Here is a 17,117-nt window from a genome sequence, read left to right as displayed (position 1 = left end):
AAACAAGCTGTAACATTTATGAAACATGGCATTTCCCTCCATATAACATAGGTACATATACAGTAATAGAAAAGAAGATAAGCTATAATATTTATTAAACATGGCATTTCCTTACATATAACATAGGTACATATACAGTAATAGAAAAAAAGACAAGCTATAATATTTATTAAACATGGCTTTTCCCTATATATAGCATAGGTACATATACAGTAATAGAAAAGAAGACAAGCTATAACATTTATTAATCATGGCATTTTCCTACATATAGCATAGATACATATACAGTAATAGAAAAGAATACAAGCTATAATATTTATTAAACATGGCATTTTCCTACATATAACATAGGTACATATACAGTAATAGAAAAGAAGACAAGCTATAATATTTATTAAACATGGCATTTTCCTACATATAATACAGATACATATGCAGTAATGGAAAAGAAGACATGCTATAATATTTATTAAACATGGCATTTTCCTAGTTATAACATAGGTACATATACAGTTATAGAAAAGAAGACAAGCTATAATATTTCTTAAACATGGCATTTTCCTACATATAACATAGTTACATATACAGTAATAGAAAAGAAGACAAGCTATAATATTTATGAAACATGTAATTTCCCCACATATAACATAGGTACATATACAGTAATAGAAAAGAAGACAAGCTATAATATTTATTAAGCATGGCATTTCCCTACACATAACATAGGTACATATACAGTAATAGAAAAGAAGACAAGCTATAATATTTATTAAACGTGGCATTTTCCTACATATTACAGTAATAGAAAAGAAGACAAGCTATAAAATGTATTAAACATGGCATTTTCCTACATATAACATAGGTACATATTCAGTAATAGAAAAGAATACAAACTATAATATTTATTAAACATGGCATTTTCCTACATATAACATAGGTACATATACAGTAATAGAAAAGAAGACAAGCTATAATATTTATTAAACATGGCATTTTCCTACACATAACATAGGTACATATACAGTAATAGAAGAGAAGACAAGCTATAATATTTATGAAACATGGCATTTCTCTACATGTCACATAGGTACATATACAGTAATAGAAAGGAAGACAAGCTATTATATTTATTAAACATGGCATTTTCCTACATATAACATAGGTACATATACAGTAATAGAAAATAAGACAAACTATAATATTTATTAAACATGGCATTTCCCTACATATAACATAGGTACATATACAGTAATAGAAAAAAAGACAAGCTATAATATTTATTAGACATGGCATTTCCCTACATATAACATAGGTACATATACAGTAACAGAAAAGAAGACAAGCTATAATATTTATTACACATGGCATTCACATACACTTATAAGTATATACAGTAATAGAAAGAAGACAGTTTGTAATTTTATTAAACATGGCATTTTCCTACATATACAGTAACAGAAAAGAAGACAAGCTATAATATTTATTAGACACGGCATTTCTCTAGATATAAAATAGGTACATATACAGTAATAGAAATGAAGACAAGCTATAATATTTATTAAACTTGGCATTTCCCTACATAAAACATAGGTACATATACAGCAATAGAAAAGATGACAAGCTGTAACATTTATGAAACATGGCATTTCCCTCCATATAACATAGGTACATATACAGTAATAGAAAAGAAGATAAGCTATAATATTTATTAAACATGGCATTTCCTTACATATAACATAGGTACATATACAGTAATAGAAAAGAAGACAAGCTATAATATTTATTAAACATGGCATTTTCCTACATATAATACAGATACATATGCAGTAATGGAAAAGAAGACATGCTATAATATTTATTAAACATGGCATTTTCCTAGTTATAACATAGGTACATATACAGTAATAGAAAAGAAGACAAGCTATAATATTTATTAAACATGGCATTTTCCTACATATAACATAGGTACATATACAGTAATAGAAAAGAAGATAAGCTGTAATATTTATTAAACATGGCATTTTCCTACTTATAACATAGGTACATATACAGTAATAGAAAAGAAGACAAGCTATAATATTTGTTAAACATGGCATTTTCCTACATTTTACAATAATAGAAAAGAAGACAAGCTATAAAATTTATTAAACATGGCATTTTCCTACATATAACATAGGTACATATACAATAGAAAAGAAGACAAGCTATAATATTTATTAAACATGGCATTTTCCTACACATAACATAGGTACATATACAGTAATAGAAGAGAAGACAAGCTATAATATTTATGAAACATGGCATTTCTCTACATGTCACATAGGTACATATACAGTAATAGAAAGGAAGACAAGCTATAATATTTATTAAACATGGCATTTTCCCACATATAACATAGGTACATATACAGTAATAGAAAATAAGACAAACTATAATATTTATTAAACATGGCATTTCCCTTCATATAACATAGGTACGTATACAGTAATTGAAAAGAAGACAAGCTATAATATTTATTAAACATGGCATTTCCCTACATATAACATAGGTACATATACAGTAATAGAAAAGAAGACAAGCTATAATATTTATTAAGCATGGCATTTCCCTACACATAACATAGGTACATATACAGTAATAGAAAAGAAGACAAGCTATAATTTTTATTAAACATGGCATTTTCCTACATATTACAGTAATAGAAAAGAAGACAAGCTATAAAATGTATTAAACATGGCATTTTCCTACATATAACATAGGTACATATTCAGTAATAGAAAAGAAGACAAGCTATAATATTTATTAAACATGGCGTTTTCCTACATATAACATAGGTACATATACAGTAATAGAAAAGAAGAGAAGCTATAATATTTATTAAACATGGCATTTTCCTACATATAACATAGGTACATATACAGTAATAGAAAAGAAGACAAGCTATAATATTTATTAAACATGGCATTTTCCTACATATTACAATAATAGAAAAGAAGACAAGCTATAAAATTTATTAAACATGGCATTTTCCTACATATAACATAGGTACATATACAGTAATATGACACGCTAACTTTGATTTTGGCTGACTCCTATTTAGGGTAGATGCTTGTTCCTCTATTATTCCCCGCTATGCTAGCCTGAGTTGAGCAGTATGCTTCAGACTACTGCAGTAAATGGAATCTTTTGAGACCGTTAGTATACGAATCCAAGATATCACTTCAGAGTGTTAAAAACTGGTGTCTCGCTTTTGTACTTGGCACCCATCTATCGCACATACTCTCCTCTCTTTTCTTTTGCGCGCTAGGTTCCTAGCGTGTTTTTTCTCCCAGTGCTCTACCTACTTAAGCCCTCCATTATTCTTACCAACTATAGCACGTGGGGATATCTCTACTCCAACTGCTTTCCTCGCCTCAGCTATTATCCCTAGCCCTTTAGAGGGCTATAACATATTTAACAGGAGCTCCGCTTTCAGACCCAACAGGTTTTAGTGTCCTTATTTTTACCGAAGCAGTACTTAGCGTGTCTTTTCACAAATCCTCACCTACCCTTGCTAAACTGACTTGTGCTTCCCCGCGCTTATTTTAGGCGGGCGTAGCACACTTCCCACTGCCCTTATTTGCATACCAGCTTAAGTCTAACGCCTAGGAGGCTCGACTCCTTTCTCCCCTACATAATTCCCATATAGATAGTCTCCCAGCTTATGTTATTTTTATTGATTATTCTAGGCGAATATGCCTGTATATTGTATTTACTTTAGTAATTAGAGGAGTTTGACCACTGTAGCTTTGTAGATCTGTCTACTGATTTCCTTCTGAAATATAGATGTATTTGTGTTATCCTGCACTGATTACTCAGCATTATTGACACATGGCTGAATGATTTACATGTTGGTTGTTATCTTTGGGTATTGTATTTGCTTTTTACAGTTTTGTTGTTCTATATTTAACCTTTTTTACAGTTTTTGTTGCTCTATATTTAACCTTCTTTTTTCTCCCTTCCTTTTCTTAGCTCTTCTGCCTAGTGACCACCTGTAGGTCTGGGATTTTGAGTACCCTGCCTAAGTCTCCCGCCACTTACCCTACCTAGGGACCAATTTTTAACATTTTGAAAAGCCTCTTCCCTTAAAGCCGCAAGAAAGTATGTCCTTCAGCTCTTCAAGGTTTCTCAACATTGTGTATGCTTGTCTTAGCCTCAACTGTTGTTAATCTCAAAGCAAGTTCTGCCAGCAGCCAACCTTAGCTTCTCCCCTCCCCGACCACCAGCTACCTTTAGTAACTCCTCTTTCCTGATTCTCTCCACTCACTAGCCTAGACAGAAACCCTGGTAGCATTTACCTGCTGTGTCCACTAGGTGGCTCCCTACTACCAAATTTGCTTATCCTTGCTACCTTTTCTTTCCACATACTAAGTCCTATATTTCCCACTATCCTGCTACCCTTTTTTGTGTTTTTCATCCTCTTCCTTTCTCTGCCTTTCTCAGCCTTGCCACACTTGTCCTCACTCTCCTAGTATTCCTCTTTCTCCTCGGATTACTTACCTGACCTATCAGCAATTTCTGATTGTTCTCCACTCAACTTCTCTTCTTTGGCTCTACCCACTCCGTTAAGCCTCTTGGGTCACTCACTCCCCTCCCTACCCCCAATTCCCACCCACCCCCAGGGGTCCTACTCTTATAGCTCCATAGCCACACCCCTATCCCTCCTAGCCTATACATCTCCTTCCCGCCAAAAATTTTTATCCAGCCTATACACACCCCTTACACTCCACCCCTTCTTCTTGCTTAGCCCTAACTCCTTACTTGTACTATTACCTCTCCCCATTACATACACTTCTCCTTATACACGCTCTTTCATCTCCAACCATCCCTTCTCTATCTCCTATAGATTCTATTCCTATTTTACCATTCTGCTTTAAATAAATTTACTACCCCTCTATTCCATTCCACACTCTTATTTCTTCCCTTATACTCCCCTCTCTGCTTCCTCTCTTCTCATATTACCAAATCATGACTCCCTACATACTAACCATGCCTCTACTCTCAGTCTTAATCATGACTACCCTTCTCTCAACATACCATCTCACCTTTATTGAAATTTCACTTAACAACTATCTTATCTCCTCACAAACACACACTCCTACTACACTCACTTTCACACCATACCTAATGTTAATTCCACCCCTAGCTATCATCTATCTAAATACCACAGGCAACATCACCTTACTTACCCCATACTATCTGACAAAAAAACCAAAACCCTAACAATTCAAAAGAGTAAATTCTTAACTAAACTAGTTAACCCAACCCTACTAGATGGAGACATCCACCCCAACCCTGGCCCTAACTCACCTCCTCACCTACTAGATGGAGACATCCACCCCAACCCTGGCCCTAACTCACCTCCTCACCTAAACCACTCTCCTAACCTCAATAATAACTTCCTTATAGGACACCTTAATATCCAAAGCATAAATAAGAAAATACCCTTCATCCATGCCCTTTTAGATACCCACTCATTTGACATTCTCTGCCTCTCAGAAACCTGGCTAAACACAGGCATTAAAGACACAGAGATTATACCTCAAGGTTATAACATAGTAAGACATGACCGCTTAAAGCAAGGGTGGTGGAGTAGCAATACTTTTCAAAATCAACTAAACATCACTACTCAACCAGCATGCCCAAACCAAAATAGCAAAACAGAAGCCATCATTATTAAACTACAACTTAACACCAAAAATCTATTTACATTATTTGTTTGTATCTTCCCCCAGGTAATAACATCCCAATATTAGAAGATTTTCTAAGTTGGGTCTCTACCACCTACCCCCAAGAAACTATAATTCTTGGCGATGTTAACATAGACTGGAACACTATTAATAATGATAACCCCTCCTCTCACATTAACCTACATGGTTTCTCACAAACTATTACCTCAACTACAAGAGTCAATAAGCCCAGTAATAAAGAGAGTATACTAGACTGGATACTCACAAATAAAGTTAACAAACAATATAAAGTAGGTACCTTGCCAGATGACATCAGCGACCACTCCCTAACCTACATTACTAGATTAAAATCAGAATATGTCAACCTCCCTAATACAAGGCTAATTCGATCTCTCAAGCATTTTAACATAGACCTCTTTAAAGCTGATCTGAGAGCATGTGAATGGAATTGTTTAAAATCACTTCCTCTGGAGGAAGCAGTATTGTGTTTAATACTACATTCTTATCCATACTCAATACACCTGCTCCCGGGCGCTCCATTAGAATTAAGACCAAACCTGCCCCATGGCTGACCTCAAACACTAAAAAACTCATGCATGCTAGAAACAAAGCATGGACAAAATGGAGATGTGATAGACAAAAACCTGATTTAGTTAATTTCCGCCAGCTTAGAAATCTTGCAAAAAAATCAATAATCTCTGACAAGAAAAATTACTACTGTAAGCTTCAGGAAACTCATATTAACAACTCCAAACAGTTCTGGTCCTCAGTAAATAGACTTCTCTCCCCAGGGACTGCAAAAACTCCTTCCCCTCTAAATACTGATCCAGATACCCCACTCCACACTGCATTTGTCATCAACTCTTTTTTCTCTGAAACTATTCAATCCTTAGCCAAACAAATGAACCCTAACGACTCTCATATACCAACTAACATAACCACCTCCTCTTCTAACTTCTCTCTAAAATCTATATCTACCTCTTTTATCTATAAACTCATTCACAAACTCAAACCCCGTAGACCTTCTGCTGACAAGCTCCTTCTCTGTTCCTCCAGAAAGCTGCCAAAGAAATTGCATATCCTATATCCTTACTTATCAACAGAACTATCCAAGAAGGAACCATCCCTGATATCTGGAAAGTATCCTATATTATCCCACTGCATAAAGGTGGAAACTCCTTGACCTTTCCAACTTTAGACCAATTGCCCTTCTCTCCCCTAGCAAAGATCATGGAAAATGTATTCATCAACAACTTGTACACTATCTCTCTTCACAGCATAATAGCAAACTGCCAGCACGGTTTCAGACCCCACCATAGCACCACCACTGCCCTTCTATCTTTTGTAGATACTATCAACAAAAATCGAAACAACAACACTTTCTCTTCCGCTCTTTTCATTGACCTCTCTAAAGCTTTCAACATGGTCAACCACTCACTCTTAATTCACATTCTTAAATCTCTCTCTTGTGATAAACTGGCCACTAGCTGGTTTAAATCTTATCTTAGCAACAGACAACAAGCAGTAATTTGGGAAAACCATCTCATCTCTCTTGCCTATATCCATTGGAGTTCCCCAGGGCTCCATTCTGGGTCCACTGCTGTTCTCCTCTTTATTAACGACCTTCAAACTGCTATCCCACAAGCTACCTGCATACAATATGCAGATGATTCTACCCTAATCTGCACAGCCCTTCCTCTACTGAACTGACCTCATTGACCCAAAACACCTTTAACACAGTAGAAACTTGGTTTTCTACGGTTTTTCCTACTAAATGCCAAAACCAAACTTCTCCTCTTCTCCCCACCTCTCGCTCCCCTCCTTTAAACTTCTCCATTTCCTCAAACAATGGCACCATCATCTCACCTGATCCTACCACTAAACTCTTAGGTATAACCATCGACAATAATTTTTCCTTCGATCAGCATATTAATAACACCATCAAGACTGTTAACAAAAAATTGGATCCCTATATCGCATCAAACCTTTTCTAACCCCAGCAACTAGAACCAAAATTGCTCAATCTCATCTCCTATCTACTCTCCTATATGCTTCCCCATTTATACAAACCTTAAAAATCAATCTTAATAAACTTGCAACCTGTTATAACAACATAGCTCGCTTCGCCACTGGTAACCCTATAGGACCCACCATTGTATAAACCTAAAACAACTTGGCTGGCTCGAATTTCAAAACTACCTAATAATCCCTCAACTCACTATAGCCCACAACATACTATACCTTCCTGACAACACCCCTATAATCTCTCAACTTCTAATCCCTTACAACAATCTCAACTCACTTCGCTCTTCTAGTAAAATTATGACAAAATCAATAAAAGTAAACAATACAGCAGGTGGTTCTCTATTCACTAACACTATAGGTAGAAGTTGGAATCTCTTACCTAGTGACATTACCTTGACTACATCCCTGCCTCTATTCAAACAGAAAATTAAACTTTTCTACCTAAACATCTGGCTTTGTTCCTGCGATGCACCTGATTAACCTTTTCTATACACACTTCTTATCTATTTTTGCCTGTTCCTCCCCTCTTTTAACCTTTCTAATTCTAACTATGCATAATTTATGTAAAATTGCTAATAAGTAATTGCATATATTTAATGCAAATATGTAATGAACTACATATGGTGTATATGTCTCTCTTTAAAACTATCCTTCCCTCCGGATGGTCTTTTTAATTCTAAAATTTTGCTTTTATTAGAAGTAATGTTTTTTATGTAATGTACTTAGTATTTAGTGGAGCTTTTCTCCTCGGGCCTCTGCTGAAAATGGACATGTATCCAGCCAGACTAGCCCGGTCAACAAATGTAAAATAAATAAATAAATAAAAATAAAGACAAGCTATAATATTTATTAAACATGGCATTTTCCTACATACAACATAGGTACATATCCAGTAATGGAAAAAAGACAAGCTATAATATTTATTAAACATGGCATTTTCCTACTTATAACATAGGTACATATACAGTAATAGAAAAGAAGACAAGCTATAATATTTATTAAACATGGCATTTTCCTACATATAACATAGGTACATATACAGTAATAGAAAAGAAGACAAGCTATAATATTTATGAAACATGGCATTTCTCTACATGTCACATAGGTACATATACAGTAATAGAAAGGAAGACAAGCTATAATATTTATTAAACATGGCATTTTCCTACATATAACATAGGTACATATACAGTAATAGAAAAGAAGACAAACTATAATATTTATTAAACATGGCATTTCCCTACATATAACATAGGTACGTATACAGTAATAGAAAAGATGACAAGCTATAATATTTATTAAACATGGCATTTCCCTACATATAACATAGGTACATATACAGTAATAGAAAAGAAGACAAGCTATAATATTTATTAAACATGGCATTTCCCTACATATAACATAGGTACATATACAGTAATAGAAAAGAAGACAAGCTATAATATTTATGAAACATGGCATTTCCCTACATATAACATAGGTACATATACAGTAATAGAAAAGAAGACAAGCTATAATATTTATTAAACATGGCATTTTCCTACATATTACAGTAATAGAAAAGAAGACAAGCTGTAAAATTTATTAAACATGGCATTTTCCTACATATAACATAGGTACATATACAGTAATAGAAAAGAAGACAAGCTATAATATTTATTAAACATGGCATTTTCCTACATATAATACAGATACATATGCAGTAATGGAAAAGAAGACATGCTATAATATTTATTAAACATGGCATTTTCCTAGTTATAACATAGGTACATATACAGTTATAGAAAAGAAGACAAGCTATAATATTTCTTAAACATGGCATTTTCCTACATATAACATAGTTACATATACAGTAATAGAAAAGAAGACAAGCTATAATATTTATGAAACATGTCATTTCCCTACATATAACATAGGTACATATACTGTAATAGAAAAGAAGACAAGCTATAATATTTATTAAGCATGGCATTTCCCTACACATAACATTGGTACATATACAGTAATAGAAAAGAAGACAAGCTATAATATTTATTAAACATGGCATTTTCCTACATATTACAGTAATAGAAAAGAAGACAAGCTATAAAATGTATTAAACATGGCATTTTCCTACATATAACATAGGTACATATTCAGTAATAGAAAAGAAGACAAGCTATAATATTTATTAAACATGGCATTTTCCTACATATAACATAGGTACATATCCAGTAATGGAAAAGAAGATAAGCTGTAATATTTATTAAACATGGCATTTTCCTACATATAACATAGGTACATATACAGTAATAGAAAAGAAGACAAGCTATAATATTTGTTAAACATGGCATTTTCCTACATATTACAATAATAGAAAAGAAGACAAGCTATAAAATTTATTAAACATGGCATTTTCCTACATATAACATAGGTACATATACAATAGAAAAGAAGACAAGCTATAATATTTATTAAACATGGCATTTTCCTACACATAACATAGGTACATATACAGTAATAGAAGAGAAGACAAGCTATAATATTTATGAAACATGGCATTTCTCTACATGTCACATAGGTACATATACAGTAATAGAAAGGAAGACAAGCTATTATATTTATTAAACATGGCATTTTCCTACATATAACATAGGTACATATACAGTAATAGAAAAGAAGACAAACTATAATATTTATTAAACATGGCATTCCCTACATATAACATAGGTACGTATACAGTAATAGAAAAGAAGACAAGCTATAATATTTATTAAACATGGCATTTCCCTACATATAACATAGGTACATATACAGTAATAGAAAAGAAGACAAGCTATAATATTTATTAAGCATGGCATTTCCCTACACATAACATAGGTACATATACAGTAATAGAAGAGAAGACAAGCTATAATATTTATTAAACATGGCATTTTCCTACATATTACAGTAATAGAAAAGAAGACAAGCTATAAAATGTATTAAACATGGCATTTTCCTACATATAACATAGGTACATATTCAGTAATAGAAAAGAAGACAAGCTATAATATTTATTAAACATGGCATTTTCCTACATATAACATAGGTACATATACAGTAATAGAAAAGAAGACAAGCTATAATATTTATTAAACATGGCATTTTCCTACATATAACATAGGTACATATACAGTAATAGAAAAGAAGACAAGCTATAATATTTATTAAACATGGCATTTTCCTACATATTACAATAATAGAAAAGAAGACAAGCTATAAAATGTATTAAACATGGCATTTTCCTACATATAACATAGGTACATATACAGTAATAGAAAAGAAGACAAGCTATAATATTTATTAAACATGGCATTTTCCTACATACAACATAGGTACATATCCAGTAATGGAAAAAAGACAAGCTATAATATTTATTAAACATGGCATTTTCCTACTTATAACATAGGTACATATACAGTAATAGAAAAGAAGACAAGCTATAATATTTATTAAACATGGCATTTTCCTACATATAACATAGGTACATATACAGTAATAGAAAAGAAGACAAGCTATAATATTTATGAAACATGGCATTTCTCTACATGTCACATAGGTACATATACAGTAATAGAAAGGAAGACAAGCTATAATATTTATTAAACATGGCATTTTCCTACATATAACATAGGTACATATACAGTAATAGAAAAGAAGACAAACTATAATTTATTAAACATGGCATTTCCCTACATATAACATAGGTACGTATATAGGAACAGAAAAGTAGGACAAGCTATAATATTTATTAAACATGGCATTTCGTACATATAACATAGGTGCATATACAGGAATAGAAAAGAAGACAAGCTATAATATTTATTAAACATGGCATTTCCCTACATATAACATAGGTACATATACAGGAATAGAAAAGAAGGACAAGCTATAATATTTATGAAACATGGCATTTCCCTACATATAACATAGGTAGATATACAGTAATAGAAAAGATGACAAGCTGTAACATTTATGAAACATGGCATTTCCCTACATATAACATAGGTACATATACAGTAATAGAAAAGAAGACAAGCTATAATATTTATGAAACATGGCATTTCCCTACATATAACATAGGTACATATACAGTAATAGAAAAGAAGACAAGCTATAATATTTATGAAACATGGCATTTCCCTACATATAACATAGGTACATATACAGTAATAGAAAAGAAGACAAGCTATAATATTTATGAAACATGGCATTTCCCTACATGTAACATAGGTACATATACAGTAATAGAAAAGAAGACAAGCTATAATATTTATGAAAGATGGCATTTCCCTACATATAACATTGGTACATACACAGTAATAGAAAAGAAGACAAGCTATAATATTTATGAAACATGGCATTTCCCTACATATAACATAGGTACATACACAATAATAGAAAAGAAGACAAGCTATAATATTTATTAAACATGGCATTTCCCTACATGTAACATAGGTACATATACAGTAATAGAAAAGAAGACAAGCTATAATATTTATGAAACATGGCATTTCCCTACATGTAACATAGGTACATATACAGTAATAGAAAAGAAGACAAGCTATAATATTTATGAAACATGGCATTTCCCTACATGTAACATAGGTACATATACAGTAATAGAAAAGAAGACAAGCTATAATATTTATGAAACATGGCATTTCCCTACATATAACATAGGTACATATACAGTAATAGAAAAGAAGACAAGCTATAATATTTATGAAACATGGCATTTCCCTACATATAACATAGGTACATATACAGTAATAGAAAAGAAGACAAGCTATAATATTTATGAAACATGGCATTTCCCTACATGTAACATAGGTACATATACAGTAATAGAAAAGAAGACAAGCTATAATATTTATGAAACATGGCATTTCCCTACATATAACATAGGTACATACACAGTAATAGAAAAGAAGACAAGCTATAATATTTCCTTTGATAATTTTGTGCACTATGCATTTTAAAAATGTTAACAATTTTCTTTCACTTCAGCATTACACACTGCCTTCCCTTAAGCCTTACTCCTTCCCCCCTGAACATTATTCTGCATGCATTGTTCCCACTAATTCCATTTATTTCTCTGTAATTTGCTCCATCTCTTTTCTAAAGATCCAACTTCCCATTCTTTTTTCTCCTTTATGATATTCATTATGAATTAATGTTTATAACTTTATATTTTAATTTTCATTTCATAATTTTTTTTTTGCAGTCAATAGCATTAAACTTAGTAAATATTACACTATGTCTGGGCAATTCAAATCTTATATCCCAGCTCAAAATAATAATTTCCTTAGTTACAACCATGTGCATGCCCCCTCCCAACATTTCTGCAAAGCATTCTATACAGATTTTTTTAAATCTGCCAGCATGTTATATTTCCCCAAAACATGCTTCAATTACATCCCTCTTTCCCATCATACCTAGATAAAATTTAATATTAGTGTAGAAATCTATTTAGAATTTTGTAGATCATTTTCCTGTTAGACACAGTTCATGTATTATTAATGTTTTAAAATAAGCATGCAATTAAATTCTTAAGTGATGTATTTGTAATCCATATATGTGGCATTAAAAATTGAAATTCATTACATTTCCTTATAAAATGAAGTTTTAAATGAAAAAAAAGTCACTCATTAGGTTTATTCTCTCTGTCTTTTCTAAATATGAAACAAAAAAATTCAGAAGATGTGTGATAAATAGAAACCAAGAAAAAATATATATATAGTAATGAATTGCCTGAAACAGATCCACTCAGAAGCTTGACGTTTCAGAAGTTTGAACTTCAAACAGTCGTGACCAGAAGATTAAAGTTTTGAAACCTTGAATGTTTTGAATAGAGATTGCTGAACAGCATGAAACAAAATATTTACTGATTTTCTCACTATAGTACAATCTTGGAGTTGGTATATTTATTAACAAGGGGTGTGGGGTGCACAACCCCCCATGGGGGGGTGCAGGGGGGCTTACCCCCCCTGCAAAAACATAAAAAATATATATTTTTTTGTTTATTTCGTTTTCGAAGTTTCAAAATATTGATCTTCTGGTCTCAGACATTTGAAATTGTAAAACTTCGAGCTTTGGAAATAGTTCCCCTGAACACACTTTAGCACGTTAATCTTTTAATGCTTAAAGACTTCTTCAGAAATAACAACCAAACCAGTGAGCATATTAAGCACACAAATCATCACATGATCATTCACTATAATAAATCATCACATGACCATTCACAATAAACACTACATGATCAGTGTAAACCAGTCATGTCTTAAAATACACTATTCCCATTTTAACTCACGTTTAATATTCAAATAACCATTCAAAGCTGGTAAGGTTCCTGCATTTAGTTTAATTTGCCAAACCAATTCTAAACACTCAAGTGCGTTGTTATCATTACCTCCTCTAATATCGTGGCAAATCTGATCAATAACAGGAAATTCAAACTTCTTAAAAGTGGGGCAAACCATGTTATGTTTTTCTAAAGCAGTGTTTGAATTCTTGTTTTTTGATCACTGAACAATCCTCATAACTTTAAAAATGAAAGGCACATTTACAACATCAAAATAAGGGTTCAAATCTATGACTTTACGTTGTTTACAGTCTTGGCATGACATAACACTCTTCTAAATTAATTAAATTTGTCAAAAGTGTTATTTTATAATATATTTTCAATTAAAACCTTTTTACCAATGAACTTAGAAAATTCACCAGACAATTTTTAAGTTAAAAAAATAATTTTAAATCAGAAGAAGTTGTTTACTTAGCTAAATATCCAGCCTGTAGTGGATTCTATGTAGGCATGATTATGTGGTCCTTTTAAGTGAAAGTACATGGGCGGTCACGGTGGTGCAGCGGTTAGCGTTGTCGCTTCACAGCAAGAGGTTCCCTGGTTCGATCCTTGGCTGGGGTGCCTTTTGTGCAGAGTCTGCATGTCCTCCCTGTGGTCGTGTGGGTTTCCTCCGGGTGCTCTGGTTTCCTCCCACATCCCAAAGACATGCATGCTGTAGGTGGATTGGACACTCTAAACTGGCCCTAGGTGTGAGTGCATGTGTGTGTGTGTGCCTTCTGTGAAAGGTTGGGTGCCGGGCTGGCAACTCAACACTGTAAAAACTCCACTACCAATCATGAGCGGACAGGTGATCTGCTGTGGTGACCCCTAACCGGGAAAAGCCGAAAGAAGAAGTGAAAGTACATATGAGCATAATTCAGGAGATCTTTAGACAGGAAGTGATTGAGTCAGCTAGCTTACTTCTCAGTGAGAAATATTTCCAAGGTAGAATTCAGGAATGTAAGTCTCTAAAGGCAAAGGAACTTGAGAGATATTACCTGGGTAGATTTGAGGAGGGGTAGCAGAATCTTTAGGTTCATAGATTCATAGATTAGTACTAGGCTAACTACCCTTGTGAGCCATTTTAAGCCTAGCCAATTATCCCTTGCGAGACTCAAACCCTGCACCTTGTGTTTGTAAGGCAAACACCTGAACCATTAGGCCACCCTCCCAACCCCTTGCATGATTAGACATTTTTATGTGAGTGTACCCATCTCCAGATATAAATATAACTTTAGCATTTCGGGTGACCCCGATGCTTTACTTATTATTCACATTAATTGGTGCTGTACTGCCTGCATGACTGATGTGTTTATGCTTATCATTCAACAGGTCGCTGGAGCAATTCCTACAAGCTTCCATACAGCTGGATTGGAACCGGTCATGTCGTGTACAATGGAGCTTTTTACTACAATAGGGCTTTTACCCGCAATATTATCAAGTATGACCTGAAGATGAGGTTTGTGGCAGCCTGGGCCATGCTGCATGATGCCATCTATGAGGAGGCCACACCATGGAGGTGGAGAGGCCACTCTGATATTGACTTTGCAGTTGATGAGAATGGACTGTGGGTAATCTATCCAGCCATTGATGAAGTCTTCTCCAACCAGGAAATTATTGTTCTAAGCAAGCTCAATGCAGCAGACCTATCCATGCACAAAGAGACCACATGGCGAACAGGGCTGAGGAAGAATTTGTATGGTAACTGCTTTGTTATATGTGGGGTTTTGTATGCTGTGGACAGCTATGACCACAGAAATGCCAACATTTCTTATGCATTTGATACTCATACAAATACACAACTGATTCCCAGACTCCAGTTCATCAATGAATACTCCTATACCACGCAGATCGACTATAACCCAAGGGACCGCAGTCTATACACTTGGGACAATGGACGGCAGGTTACTTACCAGGTCATTTTTGCATACTGATGTGGGCATGAGGCCATTTCCAAAGTAACATTGGTGCATTTCCTTTATATACCTAACAGACTTATGATTTTATACACTGTGGATTGTGGATCAGTCCATCAGCTATATTTTTTTTTAATAATGGAAGTCCTGCAATCTGCTTGCATTTTATAGTATGACACATTTTATTGCCCTTCCCTAAATCTGGTATTGAACCTTCAGCTGTAACAGGAGTATAATATTTCTTGTAAGGTATATGTATACGTAGTGTAGGCAAATATGTGGAGTCTCACCCAATTGTATTGCACATTTTCAGGAGCCTTTTTCAAAGTCACTGAGTGATCTATCCCCAGAAATGGAATGCCACATTTATGAAGAAAACTCAAGGTTGAAGAAAGAACTTGGGAAGCACGTTGCATAAACACTTACAGAGCTTTGCAAAATGTTAAATAAAAATATCTGATTATGAGTATACATTGAATGATCTAATGTAAAAATAATCCTAGCATAGGTGATCTAAAAAAGCTAATGCAAGATTCACCCTGCACACTCAGTTAAAACATACTCGCATATACAGGCACTCCATACAACCACTCAAGTCCTTTCACCTATACACACACATGCACACACACTCACACAAACAGCATTCACACACATACACACACACACACACACACACACACACACACACACACACACACACACACACACACACACACACACACACACACACACACACACACACACGCACACACACACACACACACACACACACAGCATGCAGGCACACACACTGAAAAATCACATAAAAAACATCTAAGCACACCCTGACAAACACATCAGCACACAAGAAAACACTGTCAGTGTTATTTTGTAGGGGGATCAAATACCTCTGCTACCTTACATATTCCAACTCCAAGATTACACAACAGCAAGGAAAGGATAGATTCCCATTCCTCGTTGTACTGTGATCTCATACAAAGCACTCAGCACCTTTGAAATGCCTGAGCAAACCCATTCAACAAGAGTTTTATTAAATGTCATAATGAATGGATATTACCCAGCCATGTTAGATTTATTATCTGA

General features: G+C 33.9%; 1 protein-coding gene across 1 annotated transcript in view; it reads left to right on the top strand.

Annotated features, from left to right (window-relative positions):
* The window catches only part of OLFML2B (olfactomedin like 2B), a 455,925-nt gene extending 439,226 nt beyond the window's left edge, over positions 1–16,699 (top strand). The window contains exon 8 of the mRNA XM_044085181.1: positions 15,451–16,699. Within this exon, the coding sequence (XP_043941116.1) occupies positions 15,451–16,052 (602 nt within the window). The 3' untranslated portion in view covers positions 16,053–16,699. The remainder of the gene's footprint in view (positions 1–15,450) is intronic.
* Positions 16,700–17,117: the final 418 nt, after the last annotated feature.

This window comes from Protopterus annectens, chromosome 10.part0 (genome assembly GCF_019279795.1).
Source record: "Protopterus annectens isolate FY-2018-M chromosome 10.part0, PAN1.0, whole genome shotgun sequence".
Taxonomy (NCBI): domain Eukaryota; kingdom Metazoa; phylum Chordata; order Ceratodontiformes; family Protopteridae; genus Protopterus; species Protopterus annectens.
The sequence above is the reverse complement of the archived record's forward strand: the minus strand, read 5'-3'. Positions and strand labels throughout refer to the sequence as shown.